Below are 21,963 nucleotides of genomic sequence, written 5' to 3'. Positions count from 1 at the left end.
GAATGGAGTGTCTGTGCACAGTACAAGCAGGAATCAGAGTGACAGTGAGAGAGAATGGAGTGTCTGTGCACAGTACAAGCAGGAATCAGAGTGACAGTGAGAGAGAATGGAGTGTCTGTGCACAGTGCAAGCAGGAATCAGAGTGACAGTGAGAGAGAATGGAGTGTCTGTGCACAGTACAAGCAGGAATCAGAGTGACAGTGAGAGAGAATGGAGTGTCTGTGCACAGTACAAGCAGGAATCAGAGTGACAGTGAGAGAGAATGGAGTGTCTGTGCACAGTACAAGCAGGAATCAGAGTGACAGTGAGAGATTTACCCCCTCTCTCTCCACTCACAGTCTCACCAGGCCTGGACACGTGCCCTTTGACTTCTGCACTGGGAAAAAACTGGGAGCGGTGAGATCCTGTCTGACTTGCAGTGCCTCCTACTGCCCAGAGCACCTCAAACCTCACTTCATGGTCTCGTCTTTCAAGAGGCACCAGCTGGTGGAGGCCACTGGAGATCTGAGTCAGACACTGTGCCAGCAGCACCACAGACCTCTGGAGGTGTTCTGTAGGACTGACTGGAGCTTTGTGTGTCTACTGTGTGCAGCCACCAAACACAAGAGCCACTGTACAGTCACCCGTGAGGAAGAAAGAGAGCCAGCACACAGGTGAGAGGGGCACGGGGAGGGCACTCTATTACAGGAGCCACTGTACAGTCACCCCTGAGGAAGAGAGAGAGCCAGCACACAGGTGAGAGGGGCACGGGGAGGGTACTCTATTACAGGAGACACTGTACAGTCACCCCTTAGGAAGAGAGAGAGCCAGCACACAGGTGAGAGGGGCACGGGGAGGGTACTCTATTACAGGAGCCACTGTACAGTCACCCCTGAGGAAGAGAGAGAGCCAGCACACAGGTGAGAGGGGCACGGGGAGGGTACTCTATTACAGGAGCCACTGTACAGTCACCCCTGAGGAAGAGAGAGAGCCAGCACACAGGTGAGAGGGGCACGGGGAGGGTACTCTATTACAGGAGTCACTGTACAGTCACCCCTGAGGAAGAGAGAGAGCCAGCACACAGGTGAGAGGGGCACGGGGAGGGTACTCTATTACAGGAGCCACTGTACAGTCACCCCTGAGGAAGAGAGAGAGCCAGCACACAGGTGAGAGGGGCACGGGGAGGGTACTCTATTACAGGAGTCACTGTACAGTCACCCCTGAGGAAGAAAGAGAGCCAGCACACAGGTGAGAGGGGCACGGGGAGGGTACTCTATTACAGGAGCCACTGTACAGTCACCCCTGAGGAAGAGAGAGAGCCAGCACACAGGTGAGAGGGGCACGGGGAGGGTACTCTATTACAGGAGCCACTGTACAGTCACCCCTGAGGAAGAGAGAGCCAGCAAACAGGTGAGAGGGGCATGGGGAGGGCACTGATTTTCATCTGCTATTACAGGAGCATGTAACAGAACCTTTTTGTATCTATCTTTTTACATTGTGTCTGTCCCACCACACCATGTCTATCGCTATTTTTAGTCTTTTACCTCCTAGAATATGCAAAGTCAAAGGGCTTGTTATCATTTCTGGTCTAGAAGAGGGATTTGGAGATTTCCCATTTCCCATAAGCCGATTGATCTGCTCACAAGAACTCCCCCCCCCCCCCCCCCTACACTTGACATGTGACTGGTTACAGTCCTGTGTGAGACTCAGTCCCAGCCCTTAGAAAAGTTTGCCATAGTAAATCTGCATTATAATTTCACACTTTCACCATGTTGACTCCTATTATTTTTTTCACCACACATTTACCTTGCTTTCACAGCTTTCTTATGTTCTATTGAGTAAGCCTCACCATGCTGTGCTGACCTGCACTATATGACAATACCATGATAATGATATAGCACTTTCATAAGGGTGACTTCTCCATCTCTCTCTCTCTATCTCCTCTCCACACGTACACAAGTTTACCAGAGTAAGTTTGCATGGAAATGTTGTACTTTCACTGTGCTTTCTCCTGTATTGACCTGGCTTTTCCTGTGTTCTACTGTGTTTTTACTATGAGTGTATACACCTCACCATGCGTTCACTGTGCTTCACTACACTATATTGTGATAACACCATGATTTAAACAATTGGTCTTAGACAATCTGTATTTAAATGCAGCTTTTAAATCTGACATGTGAGCGTTCTTTCACCTTCATTTGAAAAAGTCCAAACCTTGGTCCAAAATTGGTTTGGGTGAAAACGTACAAAATAATTGGATCCACTAACTTTAAAAACAACACAAGCTTGTGAGCCGGTGTCTTTTGCTGGTGATGCAGGCAGTGGAGCTGCACTCTTGTGTGTGGTGGAAGGAAGGCATGCAGCTGGTGAAGCAGCTCTACGTCACACTCAAGGCCTGGATTCCCAAGCAAGAGGCCTCCGCCAGCCAGCTGAGGTACATCGCCCAGCAGCTGGAAAGGATGAGACGAGAAGCAAACTACAGCCGCAAAGTGAGGGGTCTGGCCCCTGTGGGGGCCTTTGTTTCGGTGGTGTGCACTGCAGGCCTGGGCATGCCACTGCTGGGGGCGGTGGCTGGGGGCGTGGCCGTCACGACGGCTATGACAGCCATATGGGGCATGGCGCAGAGAGTAGAGAGCTTCAAGACCAGCGACTGCATGAAGACCGCCAGGAAGATCACAGAGACTGACAAGGAGGCCGCCAAAGAGGTGGTCAGGCTGATGAAGGAGCTGGACAAGATGGCCGAAAGGATGGCATCCTCTCAAAGGTGTGTCGACAGCCCAGAGCCGCTCGAGAAGGATCACATCTTCACAAGATTAGTCTCCGCAGGGCTGTTCGCTGGTACAACCCTCCTGACTGCGCCAAACGTGAACAAGATGGTCTTCCTGATGGGCAAGCTGGCAAAGAACATGAGGGCCATCAGCGTGCCTGGCGAGACAGCGGCCTGCAGGCCCAGGGTACGGTGTTTGTGAATAACTCATTTATGTGTTCATTGTGTCTGATTGTTTTTCAGTCATCACCCTGCCCAACTAAGATCCCATTGCGATGATGCCAAAAAGATTCAATTTCCAACATTGATATTGTCAAACAATATTGTAGAGAAGCAGGGCACTTTATGGATTAATACAGGAAGCAACTCAGATCTTTAGATAACACCAGAGGTGTTTATTTAGCAGAGTTTATTTGACAGCAGTGACTCACCGCTCACTAACACAAGCGCACGCACACACACAGGCACCTCCACACCTCCTTGTGGACTCACACACCTCTCAGGGTGATTTTCACTGATTAATAACAAATCACAGAAATACTCCCAAATGAACCATAAACATGTAAAACAATAACGTGAACAATGATCACAGAAACAGTAATTAAATATTTACAATAATCAACAAATAATCGCAGTTTCCACACAAAAAATCCCAACCCTTTACAAATCTGCTCCGACAATATCCATATATGACAAATACATACCGGTATATAAAATGAGCAAGATGGGCTGAATGGCCTCCTCTCATCTGTAACCTTTCTAATACATACCGGTATATAAAACAATCAAGATGGGCTGAATGGCCTCCTCTCGCCTGTAACCTTTCTAATACATACCGGTATATAAAACAATCAAGATGGGCTGAATGGCCTCCTCTCATCTGTAACCTTTCTAATACATACCGGTATATAAAACAATCAAGATGGGCTGAATGGCCTCCTCTCGCCTGTAACCTTTCTAATACATACCGGTATATAAAACAATCAAGATGGGCTGAATGGCCTCCTCTCATCTGTAACCTTTCTAATACATACCGGTATATAAAACAATCAAGATGGGCTGAATGGCCTCCTCTCGCCTGTAACCTTTCTAATACATACCGGTATATAAAACAATCAAGATGGGCTGAATGGCCTCCTCTCATCTGTAACCTTTCTAATACATACCGGTATATAAAACAATCAAGATGGGCTGAATGGCCTCCTCTCGCCTGTAACCTTTCTAATACATACCGGTATATAAAACAATCAAGATGGGCTGAATGGCCTCCTCTCATCTGTAACCTTTCTAATACATACCGGTATATAAAACAATCAAGATGGGCTGAATGGCCTCCTCTCGCCTGTAACCTTTCTAATACATACCGGTATATAAAACAATCAAGATGGGCTGAATGGCCTCCTCTCATCTGTAACCTTTCTAATACATACCGGTATATAAAACAATCAAGATGGGCTGAATGGCCTCCTCTCGCCTGTAACCTTTCTAATACATACCGGTATATAAAACAATCAAGATGGGCTGAATGGCCTCCTCTCATCTGTAACCTTTCTAATACATACCGGTATATAAAACAATCAAGATGGGCTGAATGGCCTCCTCTCGCCTGTAACCTTTCTAATACATACCGGTATATAAAACAATCAAGATGGGCTGAATGGCCTCCTCTCATCTGTAACCTTTCTAATACATACCGGTATATAAAACAATCAAGATGGGCTGAATGGCCTCCTCTCGCCTGTAACCTTTCTAATACATACCGGTATATAAAACAATCAAGATGGGCTGAATGGCCTCCTCTCATCTGTAACCTTTCTAATACATACCGGTATATAAAACAATCAAGATGGGCTGAATGGCCTCCTCTCGCCTGTAACCTTTCTAATACATACCGGTATATAAAACAATCAAGATGGGCTGAATGGCCTCCTCTCATCTGTAACCTTTCTAATACATACCGGTATATAAAACAATCAAGATGGGCTGAATGGCCTCCTCTCGCCTGTAACCTTTCTAATACATACCGGTATATAAAACAATCAAGATGGGCTGAATGGCCTCCTCTCATCTGTAACCTTTCTTATGTTCTTTATATAATAAATATTTTGATTAATATTACATTTAAAAAGTTAAATACATGTTTCAATACAATATATAATGTATGTACTGTATGATATGTAGTTAATGTTTAATCAATGTCTAAGGTCAGCATCACATATTAGCATCATTATACATTTCAGGGAAACTTATGAATACATTCTTAATGTGTTTTTATTCAGTTCCAAAATATTTACACCAATTTGTTGCTAAATATATTTCTTATATTTAAACAGCATCCATAAATAATGTTTTTAAAATGTATGACAAATGTAAGGCAAAAACATAATATATTTGAAATGCACAGTAAGTTTGTTGCAAATACATATTTATAACAATATATTGTAAAATATATTTTTTGTCAGTTAAGTAAAATGAATTAATAATGTATAAAAAAAATGCATAAATATCTGGTGCATTCGGAATATATTTTAAATATGATTTAATCTGTGAGCCATATATTTTATATGTTGAAAATATATGTAAGGTTATAAGTATATTATTCATATATTTATCATGTTCCCCATTCATAAATATATTTAAAATATGTTTTCTTTCCGTATGGGTTCCCTTCACAGTAAAAACACAACAGAATGACAAACAAACCTGCATCTCAACGTCGATTTTGTGACATAACAGAAAATGAACTGCAATGCTGTCTAACTATATTGATCATTAAGACTGCATGTCTTTTTCACCCCAGTGAAGCAGAGTAGAGACTGTGTTGGAATTTGACATCACAGTCTTGGTTAGCGCTGCCCTGGAACAGGCCATAAAACAAGGGAATGAGGCCGCCCACATGTTAAGACAAGCAGCGGACCAAAGTGAAGAAAGCCTGAAAGAGCTCAAGAACACCCTGGTGAAACTGAGTAAGGTGTGACATGGTTTGGAACATCCTGAGTGAAATTGAGTAAGGTGTGATGCTGTTTAGAACACCCTGGGTGAAATTGAGTAAGGTGTGACATGGTTTGGAACACCCTGGGTGAAATTGAGTAAGGTGTGACATGGTTTGGAACATCCTGGGTGAAATTGAGTAAGGTGTGATGCTGTTTGGAACACCCTGGTGAAATTGAGTAAGGTGTGATGCTGTTTGGAACACCCTGGTGAAATTGAGTAAGGTGTGATGCTGTTTGGAACACCCTGGTGAAATTGAGTAAGGTGTGACATGGTTTGGAACACCCTGGGTGAAATTGAGTAAGGTGTGACACTGTTTGGAACACCCTGGTGAAATTGAGTAAGGTGTGACACTGTTTGGAACACCCTGGTGAAATTGAGTGAGGTGTGATGCTGTTCTCAACACAAAAATAGTTTGACTTTCAATTCATTCTGTATGATGAAGGAGCACATATTGAACAGTTCTTATGTGATTATCAGAAGTAGGTCATGGTGGCACCCCCTAGTGACAACATTTAACAACTGTTGCATTTGCATCTCTCTCTCTAATGTAAAATATATATTATGTATATGCTGCTACAGCGGGATGTGAACACGCTGCCTCAGCACCAACAGCGATCATGCTAAAGAGGAATTCTCAGTCCGCTGGTTTGTAGACAGGGTTCTTAAGTCTTTACACGTCCTACACTGAGAGGGGTCCGATGGATGGATAGATATCAGTAAACAGAAAACCAGAAAATGGATTCATATTTCATTTAGCTTAATTTACATTTTTTTAAATAATTTGCTTCTCTCTCTTTTTCGCCCCTCATGTTTTTGGTTAGCTTCACCGGTACACATTCATTTGTAAAAATGAGGGGTCTGTATAATTTGTATACAATGACTGGGACATTGTTTTCTATTACAATTGATTGAAATATCACTGTGATTAACTGACCTCTGTAAATAATTATTACAATTGAGCAATTGTGTGCATTTTGGGGTTTAAGGGAGCCCAGGTTTTACCCTGTGATGCTTCGACAAAGACCAGTGTGGTCGACACATCAGCTCTTTTCCTTTATTATAAATCAAGTTTTTTTTTGTGTGCAATTGTGGAACACAGCTAAGTGTGTGTTCATTTATTTTTTGAAACTTAAATTCATGGCCTGCATTTGTGATGCCCACCCTATAGAATATTATCAAATGTGTGCGACATCCTTTCATGTATATGCTTATCTTAAAATCCTGAACATCCAAGAATATTAGGACTTAAGTGTGTGTGTGTGTGTGTGTCTTTTTAGAGCTGCAGTATAGAGTAGCAGTGTGTGTGTCTGTATAGAGCTGCAGTGTAGAGTAGCAGTGTGTCTATGCATGTGTGTGTGTGTCTGTATAGAGCTGCAGTATAGAGCAGCAGTGTGCATGTGTGTGTGTCTGTATAGAGCTGCAGTATAGAGCAGCAGTGTGCATGTGTGTGTGTGTCTGTATAGAGCTGCAGTATAGAGCAGCAGTGTGCATGTGTGTGTGTGTCTGTATAGAGCAGCAGTTCAGCAGCATTGTCTGCCCAGATTTTTTTTTCTCACAATTATTGTTTTTATAGTAAACATGTACTATAGTAAATCTATTTTATAAATGCTGAGTTTATGTACACCATATGTTTATGTCATCATTACTATAAAAATAGTTTTCTTAATATTATTGTAGGGAAACTACAGAAATCATAGTACAAGTAAAGTCCATATACAAATGCTGTAAACAAAACCCCTGTCGTTTAAAAACACTTCAAGTGTCTGAATGTCTGTGTGTTTATCAGTGTGTGTCAGAGATGCCAAGGGTTGACTAATCCAAAGAGTGAGACTTCCAGCCCCAAAGAGTGAGGTTTCTAGGCCAAAGAGTGAGACTTTCCAGCTGGTGTGCTGTGTCCTTGCTTAAGGCAGGGCCTCTCATCTCTGGTCCTTTGGGACACCCAACGGTCCATCTTTTAAATCCAACTAGCACTTAAACCCTCGGGTGGGCTGGACCGAGTGCGTCATGTTGGTGGTCGTCTTCAAATTGAAAGGGAACTTGCACTGGAGAAAGCAAGCGGACGAACGCAGAGTTTTCACTGTGGATTACGAACGTTGTAAGAACTCATTACAAAATATATTCAAGGTAAGAGCAATATCTGAAATGATTCTAAACGTGTACAACGCTAGCTAGAAATAATTTATTATTGAATAGCTTGTTAGTCAACTTTAATTATAAAAGCCGTCTCCTTCTAAAAGTGCAGCGCAGTGCAATGAAGCAAAATGAAAGCACTGAAAAGAAAAAAGGAAAGCACGGTAAAGGGCAGTTTCAGAATCGTGTCGAACTCAATTCAAACACAACATCTGCGATTAAAGACAAGTAGCCTAGTACTATTATAAACGGAGCAGCGGGTCAGAAGCTGAGGATCCCCTGATGTTTAGTCCCGTGCGAATAGTAGGCTACTTCTTTAGTCTAAAATGTTGTTTTTGAATTGAGTTCGACACGACTCTGGAGCACGGCAGTTTAATAAAGTACTGATACATTTTATAAAAGCTTAAGGAAGCACTGCAAATCACAGGGAGGTATTGTGAAGCATAAAAAACATGGGGAAAAATCCACAGTAAAGCTGTGCAGAGGTCTACGCGCGTCTGTCATGTTAGGATCCACTACCTTAGACATGGAAATAGGGGAGACACGTTTTTCAAAGATGTTTTCTTTTTCTTTTTCATTATTTATTTATTTTTTATAGGTCGGCGGCTAACTGTTAATTTGAAGTACAAGGGTAACTCGCTTCGAATATAATTGAACACACCGCGCTGTCAATCTGGACTAAATCATATTGAATTATAATAAACTAAAGTTGTATCACTAGCGAATTAAAATCACTGTATAAGGTACGTTTTGTTTATTATTTAATGGACTCGTATTGATTATTTTAAACTAATGCTCATTTGAATATCATCCGATATGTTTAATACAATGTAATAATATAAAAAAAAAATCCGACCATTATTTTTTGGTTGTAATATTAAAGAGAGGCAGTTCTGTAGCCTGTTTTATTTTACGATATGTTGGTAAACACTAGACAGACTTTTGCTCTTAGTGTGGAATACTGCGAAATAACTGTATTTCTGCCAAATGTGTGTTGCAACGTGCATTCCTCTATGGGAATAGGTATTGCTGTTGCGCTGGATTCTAAATACATCTTGAAATAACTGTGTTTCTGCCAAATGTTGCAACGTGCATTCCTCTCGGGGAATAGGTATTGCTGTTGCGCTGGATTCTAATACATCTTGTTGGTTATTAAGGGTAGCATTGTGGAATAGTGATTAGGGCTCTGGTCTCCTGACCGGAGTGTCTTGTGAGGGTTCAATCCTAAGTGGGCACACACTGCTGCTGTACCTTTGAGCAAGCAAGCAAGTATATTGGCCAGACATTGTATGTAAAATAACTAAGTGATAGTCGTCTTGAATAAAACCGACAGCCAAATAAATAAACACATTGTAAATTGTTATATTGGACATAACGGCCTTGGAAATCGCATTGAACTTTCAATGTCTAATTTATATAGGCTGTGTGTTGTTTAAAGGGCATTGAACTTACTGTTAGTCATCCCAGGTCGTTGAGTTCTTATCTCGACTCTTGTACTTACTTAGCCATGAACGTGACTAGTTTTAGTTCCAAAAACGAACAAGCTCTGTCTGGTTGTGTTATGACAGGATATTCTTCCTGCTGGAAATCTGCGTGGTTTTCTGGCTCCAGCCTGGAACAGAACTGGTGTTTGAAGAAGAATAAGTCACCACTAAATAATTATAAACAAATTGACAGTTATAATGACGCTGATATCTTTGCTTAATTGCCACATCTAAAAATAAGTTCTACTTTTTTTTATAATTTCGTCGGCTCTGTGTTTCTTAAGTTAGTCATGTTGTTATCATGTAACATAATCTACACAGAAGAGAAAAAGAAATACATGGCAGAATTAATTCAATTTTAAAGGACCTCTTTTTTACTATGGAGAATAATATCAAACTTGTTTGTGAAATGAACTGCTCACAGGTGATAAATACTATAAGTTCAAAAGATGTGGATCAGACTCGCTTGTTATTGCTGCCAGTTTGTTTCTGATTTGAAGCTGGGTTGAAAACAGCACGCAGAATTCCAGAAGGAGTAAGATACCTCAGGGTTTCCCAATCCTGCTTCTGGGGGACCCCTGTCTGCCCTGCTGGGTTTTGTTCCAACTGAGCTCTCAGTTACCACATTTAACTAATAATTTGGCTAAATCTCAACTCTTAACAGATGGACACTGTGAAGAAATTATTTAACAGATGTAGATTTCAAGTTAAATATAAAATGGTATAACAAGGAACTTGAAATCTCCAACTTCTTATAAGCTAAACAATTTAAAAAGCCAAAGCAGGCAAATGATTAGTTCAATTGAGGGTTCAATGAAGTATTTGCACAGGGCAGACGGGCCGCGGTCCTGCAGGACCAGCATTGGGAAACCCTGATCTATCTTACAGCAAACAAGAGAGCACCTCTAGCCAGTCACAATCAAGCCCATTGTTTCAACCCATCCCAGTGAGAGTGTACCGGGACTGTATGTCTGACACATTAACCAATTGAATGGAAGCTTCCCTTTAACTTGCATTTATTTTTCTTTAAAAATTATAGGTTTCGTGGACATGGACTTGCTAAAACAGTTTTTGCCGGGATCAACAAAGGCTGATCATAGTAAGTTATATCTCTTTAATATTTAATTTAAGACATAATATATCTACACTCAAATTCAACACTGTACCATGGTCCTGTTTCTTTTACAATTGTAGTGCTATCCTGTACTGTACATAGCACCACCATGGGAATCCCATGGGACTTTATTTGATTACTAATTGAAGTATCACAATGGTGGTGTCAACAATCTAATCCAACACTGTACCATCATGGTCCTATTTCTTTTACCATGGTAGTACTGTCCTGTACCATCAATGTACCATGCATTGCAGTGCCATACATTATATAGCACCACCATGGGAATCCTATGGGACTATTTGATTTCTAATTGAAGTATCTCTAATGTAATCCAATACTGTACCAAAAATAAATATTGATTGAAATTTTATTAATTTTGAATTATTTTTTTTAATTATACAGGTAGCTCAGAAAAGCAGTTTGAAGAACTGAAACAAGGTAAATTCATCAGATTGATAGAGAGTTTATTAAATTACAATCCGATTTTGTCCTGGACCAAAACGAAACTTTGACAACCCACTAACTGCACTTATTTCTGAAATGGAAATTTTTACAACAAAATCTTAATTTACAAAACTTTCCTTTCTCTGTTTTCCAGAGAATTATGAACTTAAGAAGGAAATTGGCAAGTTGAATTCATATATACAGTGTGTATATATATATGTGCGTGTGTGCGTGTGTGTGTGTGTGTGTGTGTGTGTGTGCGTGTGTGTGTGTGTGTCACTCCTGCTGGAATTCGGCACTGCACTGTTTTCATCGCGGCTCCAGCCTGGAATGGACCTGGTGTTTGAAGAAGAAGAAGTTGCCTCTAAATAATCAGCAACACGTTGGCAGAAATAACAAGCAAACAAGTCCGATATGTTTGCTTAATTACCACATCTGAATAAAAAAGTAACCTTGTTTATGGTTTCGTAGGGGCTGTTTTTTCAGTTAGTCATATTGTTTTCAAGTAACATGATGATGTACACACATGAGAAAGAAATACTGTACATGACAGAATGAATTCAATGTTTCCACTTTTTTATTTTTTTACTATGGAGAGTAATACTAACAAACTTGTTAGAGAAATGAACTGCTCACACAGGTGATAAATACTAGTATAAGTTTGAAAGATGTCACAGATATCAGACTTGTGTTATTTCTACCAATTTGTTGCTGATTATTTAGCGGCGACTTCTGCTGCTTCTGCTTCTGCTTCCTCCTTCTTCCTCTTCTTCTTCCTCTTCCTCCTCCACCATGTCTGTTCCAGGCTGGAGCCACACCTAAAACAGAACGCAGTGCAGAATTCCAGCAGGAGTAATGTGTGTGTATTGTGGTAATGTTATACATGCCAAATATAAATGTATAAACTAAACATTATAAGTTGTGTTTTTCAGAAAGTTTAGAAAAGGAGAATGCAGCACTGAAACAAGGTGAGAGATGAAGACAGAGAAACGCACTTAAGCTTGAGTCTTCTGAAATGTGCTTCAAGCTGTCAAGCCAACCTCTTGTTTTTTCACACTGCAACCCCACAGCTAAGTCACCAGACCTGTTGTGTCAGAGGACAACACAGATCAGGTGACAGTGCAGCCAGCTCACAGGCCAACCACAGGAGTCGCTGATGCGCAGTGGTGAGACGAGGATTAACGAGCCGACTAGATCCATCTCAAGCTCTGACAATTATGCACCACCCCCTGGGAAACCTCTGGGAACTCTGTGGGAATCCCTGGGATCTCCTGACCACAGCCAGTGATGGCATAGCGCTGGATTCGAACCAGCGAGCTCCTTTATGGCTATAGGGCTCATCCTGAACAGAAAAAGAAAAAAAAAACATTTTCTCAACAAGCTTAGACCTAGACCAAATCAAAACTTTGAATCCCCCTGCTAATTGTAAATTCAAAACCCAGCAGTATTAATGGAAGTGGGTTCCCTCTGGGGTGGAAGGAATCTGACAAACCAAAAAAGATGCTAGCATCATCATTATCATCAGGACCAGGTTTTTAATTTGCAATTAGTGGGTGGGTCAAAGTTTTTATTTAGTCTAATTTACAAAACTTTCTATTTTTATATTTCAGAACACGATCAACTGGTAGAACTGAAACAAGGTGAGTTCATACACCTTTATACATTTCAAACATATTTTATAAATCAAATTTCAAAAATGTTTATAACATTGAAGATTATATAAATCCATTGAAAGTAATAGTGAAAAAAAAACTGAAATGAAATTCAATATGAAAAATTAATAGTTTCTAAGTGTCATGACTTTTCTGTCTACTGTCATGACTTATTTAAGGTGGTACAGCTGGATTACAATTTTTGGTTTGTTTAATTGAACAATTCCTGTTTTGAAACTTCACGTTGTTGTTGTTTGATTATTTTTGTATATTTTTTTTACATTTGTATTCAAACATAAACTAAACATAAATCTAAAATTTGAATCCAGTCACTATTCCACCTTAAATAAGTCATGACAGTAGTCAAGTAAGTCATGACATTTTTCCAGCATGTAAACCAAGCCAGTGACATAGTTTCCATGTGTTTTCTAATTGTATATCAGCCAAGTGATACATTTGTGGTTGTTATGGTGTCCAATCATTACTCAGAAAATCAAATTCCAAATGTCTTTATAAAATCAAACTGCAATCACTCCTTTTCTAATAATAACCTATTCTCTTCCAATAATTGTATATTATTTTTCTGTGTTTCTTTTCTAGTTCATGATCAATTTCTAAAGAAATTTAGTCCCGGTAAGTACATCAAGATTTTTTATTTTAATCATATGCCTTGATTTATTACTGTACTACAAGAAAAAATAAAAACCTATTTAATATAGATTTCTTTTCCAGGTTAAATGAACAGAACACTACAAATAAAGTATAAAATATACATAGAATGTATTTCATGGTTTTGTGGATTAAGTGCTATATTTTAACATACTATAATACTGTACATAATTATATGATTCTGAAACTGCCTCTTGGTTTTTGTTCCAAATGAGTTCTAAATTAAGTAAACAGAATTCATTACAAAATTTGCTTAAATTAGATTTAAATTGTGTAGCTTCTAAAAGTTTTAGGTTCCTTATTATTTATTTCGTAGCAGACGCCTCCCTTATCCAGGGCGACTTACAATTATCACATTATTATTTTTTACATACAATTACCCATGTATACAGTTGTGTTTTTACTGGAGCAATCTAGGAGGTAAATTACCTGCCTGCTTGCTCAAGGGTTGAACTAGCTAGCTGTCTGTCTGTCAATCTAGGAGGTAAAGTACCTTGCTTGCTCAAGGGTTGAACTAGCTACCTGTCTGTCTATTAACCTAGGAGGTAAGGTACATGCCTGCTTGCTCAAGGGTACAGCAGCAGTGTGTGTGTGTGTGTGTGTGTGTGTGTGTGTGTGTGTGTGTGTGTGTGTGTGTGTGTGTGTGTGTGTGTGTGTGTGTGTGTGTCCCTACCTGGGATTGAACCCACACAAGACCCTCGTGTCAGGAGTCCAGAGCCCCCCCTCCCCCCATTACTCCACACTGCTGCCCTTGTATGTAACCTTAAAACCCCCAATTATTTTAAAAACAATTAAAAAGCTCAGAATAGGTTAATTGTTAGTTTAATTGAGAGTGTTGCTGGAACAAAAAACAGCGGGGATTAAACACTGATTTTAGACGTCTATCTCCCGTAGATTGAACTTGTCTTTATTATTCATTTCTTTGTCTGTTTCTTTGCAGGTGGTTTTTGCAACACTTGTTTCAGAGAGAAGATGGTTTTGCTTGGGTTCAGTCCTTTATTAATTGCTTCACTGATCGTCAACTTTGTGTCTTCAAGTAAGAACTGGATAGGGTGGAAATCCCTGTTATTATTATTGTGTTTATTTAGCAGACGCCTTTATCCAAGGCAACTTACAGAGACTAGGGTGTGTGAACTATGCATCAGCTGCAGAGTCACTTACAACTACGTCTCACCCGAAAGACGGAGCACAAGGAGGTGAAATGACTTGCTCAGGGTCACACAATGAGTCAGTGGCTGAGGTGGGATTTGAACCGGGGACCTCCTGGTTACAAGCCCTTGTCTTTAACCACTGGACCGCACAGCCTCCTTGTCTTGTACTAGCAGCGCTGAGACAAGGTCTCAAAAACAATTGGATATTCCAAATTGGGAGAAAATGGGGGTAAAAAATAATTGCTGATTCCAAATTTAAAAAAATGGTATATTTGAATGGCAATTTTTGCCTCTGAAATTATTCCTTGACAGTGTCCAGTCACACAGGAATTGACCATTAATGTATGTGTTTATTTGTTCACAGGAAGCTTGATCAAAAATGTTTCCATGAAGAGTATTGTGTGTGTTTCAGTCATCAGCAACTACATGTGCTGTTGTGAACCCAGAATAGGTATACCTTCTTTATTGAAGTCAATCACTTGTATGCTTTTCAAAGGGGTAACTTTATAACTGCTAACAAAACTACATTTCCCCATCCGGCTCCTGCTCTTGTATATCTATGATGAGGAAATGCAGCTCTGAAGTTCTCCTGAAGGGTACATGTGAAGACATCTTGGAAACAGAGCACAGCTGACTGCAATTTAATAGTTTAAAAAAAGTGGTCAGGATGTCAATAAAAAAAAAAAAATACACGCACCTTAAAGAGTTGTAGTACCAACATATGGGGGAACATGTAACACACACACACACACACACACACACACACACAACTTGAGTTATCCTTTAATTAGAAAGTTCTCTTTATTTTCTAGAATGTTACAAACTTGCACAGCTGCAGCAATCCATTGTCTAATGGAACAGGTTAATTCAATTTCCAAAAATCCTTGAGGAGTCCAATGTATTCATATTATTTTAGGAAACATAGAAAATACACTTAAAATAAAGATCATTACGGGGCTCCCGAGTGGCGCATCCAGTAAAGGCGCTCCACGTGAGTGCAGGATGCGCTCTATAGTCTGCAAGTCGCGAGTTCGAATCCAGGCTATTCCTTTGCCGATCGAGGACGGGAGCTCCCAGGGGGCGGCGCACAATTGGCCGAGCATCGCCCGGGGGGAGGGAGGATTAGGTCGGTCAGGGTGTCCTCGGCTCACCGCGCACCAGCGACCCCTGTAGTCTGGCCGTGCGCCTGCGGGCTTGCCTGTAAGCTGCCCGAGAGCTGCGTTGTCCTCTGACGCTGTAGCTCTTGGGTGGCTGCACGGTGAGTCCTCAGTGTGAAAAAAGCGGTCGACTTGACGGCACACGCTTCGGAGGACAGCGTGTGTTCATCTTCACCCTCCCGAGTCAGCACAGGGGTGTTAGCGGTGAGCCGACAGTAATAAAATAATTGGCCATTCCAAATTGGGAGAAAATAATAAAAAAAAATAATTGGCAACGACTAAATAATAATATAGAAAAAAAAATAATAAAGATTATTACTTTTATTCCAACTAGGTTAGTTCACAAAGCTCTGTTTCTTCTTCTAAAACCTGACAAACTAAAACAAATTGAGTTCATACACATTTTATACATTTCAAACATCTTTTATAAATAATGTTATAGCTCGCAATTAAAACAGTTTTCTAATAAAGAAAGCCACACTTCTTCTGTTCCAATAATGAATGTGTGTTTTTTCATTGTGTTTCTTTTGTAGATCATGCTGAAATTCTAAAGAAGTTAAGTAAGAATTATTTTTTTCATTTTCTTGTGTTTACTGTAAGTCCAGAAATATTTGTGGCCAAAATATTTGGCACAGAAGATTTATTTCGCTCAACAAATGTCGGCCATGACTTGCTGTTGCCCTGAATTTTGTATCGTGAGCCAACAACATTTGGTTTTATTTTTGACATACGCGGAAATTGCATAATAAAAGGCTTTCTGGATTTCCAGTATTTTCTAGGTACTAGTAGGAATTGTAAAATAAATATCTTAAATGTTCTCAGTGAAAGCCCTGATGAAGACTTCAAATGGAATTGCTTGTCACTGAATTCATTTAGTTTATGGCTGGGGGAGTCAATTTGGGATGTGTGTGCGTGTGTGTGCGCATGTGTGTTTATGCATGCGTGTGTTTGTGCATGCATGTGTCCGCGTGTGTGTGTGTGTGTGTGTTACTGTACATGTTCCCATATGTTGCTAAAACTGTTTACAAGGTGTGTGTATTGTTTTTATTTTATTTTTTTCTTGACATCCTAACACTTTTTTACACTATTAAATTGCAGTCTGCACAGTGCTCAAGACAGCTTCACATGCACCCTTCAGAAAAACTTCAGAACTACATTTCCTACCACCCCCATGCATCGTACATACATGAGCAGGAGGATGATGGGAAATGTTCTTCTGAAGGGTACATGTGAAGCCATTTTGGAAACACACCACATGCACAAAAAATAAAAAAAATGTGTTCCCCTTTTAAACGACCTGTTTTTTGGCTGTGTTCTTATTGCAGCATCTTCTAGTCTGCGTATGATACTGCAGCTGCAGTTCTGCATGCTGTTTTCAACCCGGCTCCAGCCTGGAATGGACCTGGTGGTGCAAAATCAGCAACATATTGGCAGTAGTAATAACACATGACTCGGATATCTTTGCTTAATTGCCACATCTTATTAAAAAAAAATACCTTAAAGAATAAGTCATTTTGTATGATTTGGTAGGGGCTGTGTTTTTTCAGTTAGTCAATTGTTATCAAGTAACATGATGATGTACAAAGAAGAGGAAGAAATACTGTACGTGACAGAATGAATTCAATGTTACCACTATTTTGTTACTATGGAGAGTAATACTAACAAACTTGTTAGAGAAATGAACTGCTCACAGGTGATTAAACACCAGTATATAACTTCAAAAGAAGATGTGTCAATTAAGGGAAGATATCAAACTTGTTCGCTTGTTATAACTGCCAGTGTGTTGCTTTTTCTTCTTCTTCTTCTTCTTCTTCTTCTTCTTCTTCCACCAGGTCAGCTCCAGGCTGGAGCTGTGCTGAAAACCACATGCAGAAGTACAATTAGAATGTCAGTTTCCCCTTCTATACTCTCACAACTTGTAACATGTCATTTTCTTTCTTTAGATGTAGTGGGATATGTTACAAATGGAGGTAAATACAGTAAATCTCTTTGAATGCATTTTTATTATTGAGAATATGCTGATTTTGAGTTGCGAATCCATCCCTGTTTTTGTCTCTTTCAGTATGGCAACAGATTTGTAAAGCCAAAAGTAAGTTTAAATGTACTGCTTCCATGTTTACTGCATTCTTATGATTATAGAATCTATTAGTATATTGTGCAACGCCATTAAGGTTGATATAATTCATATATGCACATTATATAGAGCAGGGTATCCCATTCCTGGTTCTGGGGGATCCTTGCCTGCCCTGCTGGTTTTTGTTCCAACTGAGCTCTCAATTACTTAACTGAACCCTCAATTGAACTAATACTTTGCTTAATTTTACTTTAAATTGTGTAGCTTATAAAAAAGTTGGAGATTTTAAGTTCCTAATATTTCATATTTAACTTGAAATCTCCATCTGTTTTTAAATAATTTAAGAGTTCAGATTGAGGTAAATTATTAGTTAAATGAGGTAACTGAGAGCTCAGTTGGAACAAAAACCAGCAGAGCAGGCAGGGGTCCCCCAGGACCAGGATTGGGAAACCTGCATTTCAATCTGGTTGCTTCAGTCTAATTATTGCCCAATTCAGCTTGTGTGTGCTTGCGTGTGTGTGTGTGTCAGTGTGTATGTCAGTGTGTGTGTCAGTGTGTGTGTGTGTGTGTGTGTGTGTGTGTGTGTGTGTGTGTTTTCATAGGTTGCTACAACTGTTTAAATAAGGTGTGCATGTTTTTATTATTATTTTGTAAATCTTGACCACATTTTTACACTATTAAATTACATTCTACAGTGCTACTGTTTCCAAGATGGCTTCAAATGTACTCTTCAGAAGAATTTTAGAACTACACTTCCCATCATCACTCCCATCATAGATACATGAGCAGGAGGATGATAGGAAATGTTCTTCTGATGGGTACATTTTGAAGCCATCTTGGAAACAGAGCACTGTGTAGACTGCAATTTAATAGTGTTAAAAAGTGGTCAGGATGTCAAAAAAAAACTATGCACACCTTATTTAAACAGTTGTAGCAACATATGGGAACATGTAACACACACACACACCCTGAGTTCCCCTTTAATGCTTAACTATTGAGTAGTATATAGATAAATATAGAGTAGTAAGTAGTTGTTTTAATTCATTCCAAAAGCTAAACAGTTCCCTATGGTTTAATTTTCTATCCTAAGAAATATATTCGGGGTTGAGAACCACTGACTTTAAACATACTACTGAAGCCTCTTAATGAGGTAATTGACTCGATTACTGGGCTTAATTAGTCAGAATTACCATTTGTTCCAGGTATTTAGCAAGTGATGATTTAACGATACCTACAAGAACTGCAGGATTGAGGCTCTCCTGGACCAGGGTCGGCCATTTCTGGTTCTACTTGATAAAAGAAGGCTTCTTATTTGTTCCTTCTCATCAGCTGAAGTGACCCTGAATCCTGACACAGCCGGCCCAGGACTTGCAGTCAATGTAGATGACTCACTGGTGAAATTCACAGGGGAGAGAGAAGCAGAGTGGCCCAGTGTGCTGGGCAGGGAGGTGTTCACCTCAGGGAGACACTACTGGGAGGTGGAGGTGGGAGAGAAGGGCTACTGGGCTGTGGGAGTCTCCACACACCCTGGAGAGAAGATCATACCTGAGAAACCAGAGGAGGGCTACTGGCTTGTGAGACTGTCAGCTAGAGGGAGGAAGTATGAAGCAGTGGGCAAGAGCCTGGTCACTCACCCTCCTCCATCCCTACAAGAGAGCCAGTCCCCTCTCCCTCTCACACTGGAACACAAGCTATATAAAGTGGGGATGTATCTGAACTATTGGAAAGGGGAATTGTCATTTTACAACCTCTATGATGCTGACAATAGATATGCAATGCATACTTTTAAATACAACTTCACTGAGGTGGTTTACCCCGTCTTCAGCCCAGGCTGTCACGATAAAGCACCTTTGAAAATCACCAGGTTTGATTCAACATGAAACTCTCCATTCAGAATTACAATTTAGCATTGCTATATCTACAGCATTGCTTTATCTACAGCATCACAATAGAGCATTGCTATATGTACAGCATCATAATACTGCATTGCTATATCTACAACATTGCTTTATCTACACGTTAAGTTTGAAAAGCTGACGCCTCGCTAAGTGGTAGGCGTTTCAGGCAGTTGGATATAAACAAGTGCAGAGGCTGATACATGATTTTTTCCAGTGTTTCTTTCTTTTTTTGACAACACGTACAGTATGTGATAAGTTAACCCTATATTATTCGTGTGTGTGTGTGTGTATATAATTTGTAAAGCTTATGAGGCAATTTTGTAGTTACAATTATGAACTCTGGGTAATGTATCCTTGTCATTTTCAAAAGCGCTCTGTGCATGCATCATTCAATTAGAGCTAACATCTGTCTGTACCTCGAGGACTATATAAAGAAGGATAGGACAGTGATGTCACAAGTGGGCGGAGTTAGTAAACAATGGAGCCATTTCTGGAGCCCGTAAGAGCGCGTTAGTTACTCGCAATGCTTTTAACCTATACGCATTGCGTGCCCTGGCTAAATGATTCTTGACATATTGCAGGTTTAAAACTGAACCAGTAGACAGACAGTCACTTTATATCAACAATATGTTTCATTGTTAATAAAAATAATAGTGGGATATATCATCCTGGCGCTGCAGCACAGCATCGCCAACCAACTGCAGTGCATACAGAACTGAGTGGGATCCCCAAAAGACACCTGTGACACAGTACTGAACTGCATCATGGGAGTGACTGTCCTATTCTATATATAAAGCAGCACAGCAAGTGTGCAGACACGAAGAAGAAAAACGTATGGTTTCAATACTGTATTTTAGAATTGAATTATTATTTGTACAAGTACTGTTTAAATACTCTATATGCAAATGCATGTAATACAAACACACATTAATAATATATATGCAGTATATGAATAAAAATTGAGGTCACTTCTACGTTGGGTAAATTAACGACCCTGTTGTATGAAATATTTTTTTGCATGTATTTTCATTCTGTGGTAAGAAATAAATAAATAAATGAAAACACTATTTGAAAGGCTCTCACAAGCGCGCGTGTTTCTGTGAAGTCTAAAGCACTGTTCACACGGGACTTAATCACCAGATTGCCAGCGGTTCTGGAATTGTTCTTCATGTCATCAGTGAAATGTAGTCCCATGTAAATTGTCCACTTCGTTTTACCCCAGATGTTTTTCCAGCGGTCCTCCACTTGTTTTACGGGGCATCGGGACCTCCTGTATATAAAATTTCAAACTCGTGCACTGTCGTGTGTATTTTTAGTCCTGTGCGAATCGACCCTGTCAGTTCTGTTCTGTCGAATTATTAATAAGAGCATTCCCAGATTATTCACCTCAACGCTTTAGAGGAGACTGAAAATAGTAGAGTATGACAAGTCAAATGATCATCTAGGAGATATCTTCAAATGATTTCAGATATCTTGAAATATACTTTTAAATAAGATGTCTGTAATGTCTCAATGATTTTTAGATATCTAATTTATTTCAAGATATCTAAATAAATTATAGATATCTTTAAAACTATCTTATTTAGATATCTCAAAATGATTTACAGATATATATATATATATATATATATATATATATATATATATATATATATATATTATTAGATATCTAACTGAATTATATATATATATATATATATATATATATATATATATATATATATATATATATATATAATTCAGTTAGATATCTAATTTAGTTAAATATATCTGTAATTCAGTTAGATATATCTAATTCAGTTCAAGATATCTTGAAATGCATTTAGCTATCTCTAACTGATAATTTGGATTGCCATAGTAATAAAAATGAATGTTTTCAGATGTATCTAACTGCACTGCTAAGTTAGTGCAGTTTTATTTATTTATGTATTCATTTTTAATGTGAATTTTGTGCACGTGGTCTGTCCATGTGATCTGTGATATGTTAATTAAAGAAATATAATACACATGCATAACTAGAATTAGAGGAGCAGATATGCTCAATATTATGGTGACTCATGCACTTTATCCTAAAAGCATGATATTGTGGATATTTCCAGTATTAGATGATCCAACACACAATGTTTGATGTAGATGAAATTGAGCAGTGCAATTCCCATGACTGCCAATCAGTACAGGGGCAAAGAGAATGATACGATGGGGTGCACTGATCATGAAGCTCAAAGCATGAGGGCCATCCACAAACTAAGAAGTCACATGACCACAATGGGGGCCATCTTGGATCTCTGGTCAAGTGAAGCATACAGATTAATTTTGCACTGAAAAATGGAGCCATACGAAATGGTTTGATACATTACCAGTTATTATGTTCTTACAGTGGATTTACTACACCACAAAATCCCCTCACAGGGATGTTTAAATATACAATACTAGATTTGTGAGCAAGT

At 39.5% G+C, this 21,963-nt stretch overlaps 1 protein-coding gene across 6 annotated transcripts; it reads left to right on the top strand.

The window, feature by feature from the left end:
* The first annotated feature begins 337 nt into the window (after positions 1–337).
* LOC117404847 (E3 ubiquitin-protein ligase TRIM39-like) lies at positions 338–20,775 on the top strand. Of its 6 annotated transcripts, none has more exons than XM_059014712.1 (13): positions 338–653; positions 10,394–10,453; positions 10,874–10,909; positions 11,070–11,096; positions 11,848–11,883; positions 12,526–12,555; positions 13,168–13,200; positions 14,177–14,272; positions 14,752–14,838; positions 16,078–16,104; positions 17,488–17,514; positions 17,607–17,633; positions 18,948–20,775. In XM_059014712.1, exons 2-13 carry the CDS (start codon positions 10,405–10,407, stop codon positions 19,496–19,498), a joined length of 1,026 nt encoding a protein of 341 aa, XP_058870695.1. In that variant the 5' UTR covers positions 338–653; positions 10,394–10,404; the 3' UTR covers positions 19,499–20,775. The 6 variants fall into 6 exon arrangements, with proteins under 6 accessions (XP_058870695.1, XP_058870697.1, XP_058870694.1 ...); XM_059014711.1 differs by lacking the exon at positions 338–653 and adding an exon at positions 7,343–7,864; XM_059014717.1 differs by lacking the exon at positions 338–653 and adding an exon at positions 7,344–7,864 and having other exon boundaries at positions 18,821–19,080.
* The last annotated feature ends 1,188 nt before the right edge of the window (positions 20,776–21,963 follow it).

Source organism: Acipenser ruthenus, chromosome 48 (assembly GCF_902713425.1).
Source record: "Acipenser ruthenus chromosome 48, fAciRut3.2 maternal haplotype, whole genome shotgun sequence".
NCBI lineage: Eukaryota > Metazoa > Chordata > Actinopteri > Acipenseriformes > Acipenseridae > Acipenser > Acipenser ruthenus.
Note: the sequence above shows the minus strand (reverse complement) of the source record. Positions and strands in the feature narration are given on the sequence as shown.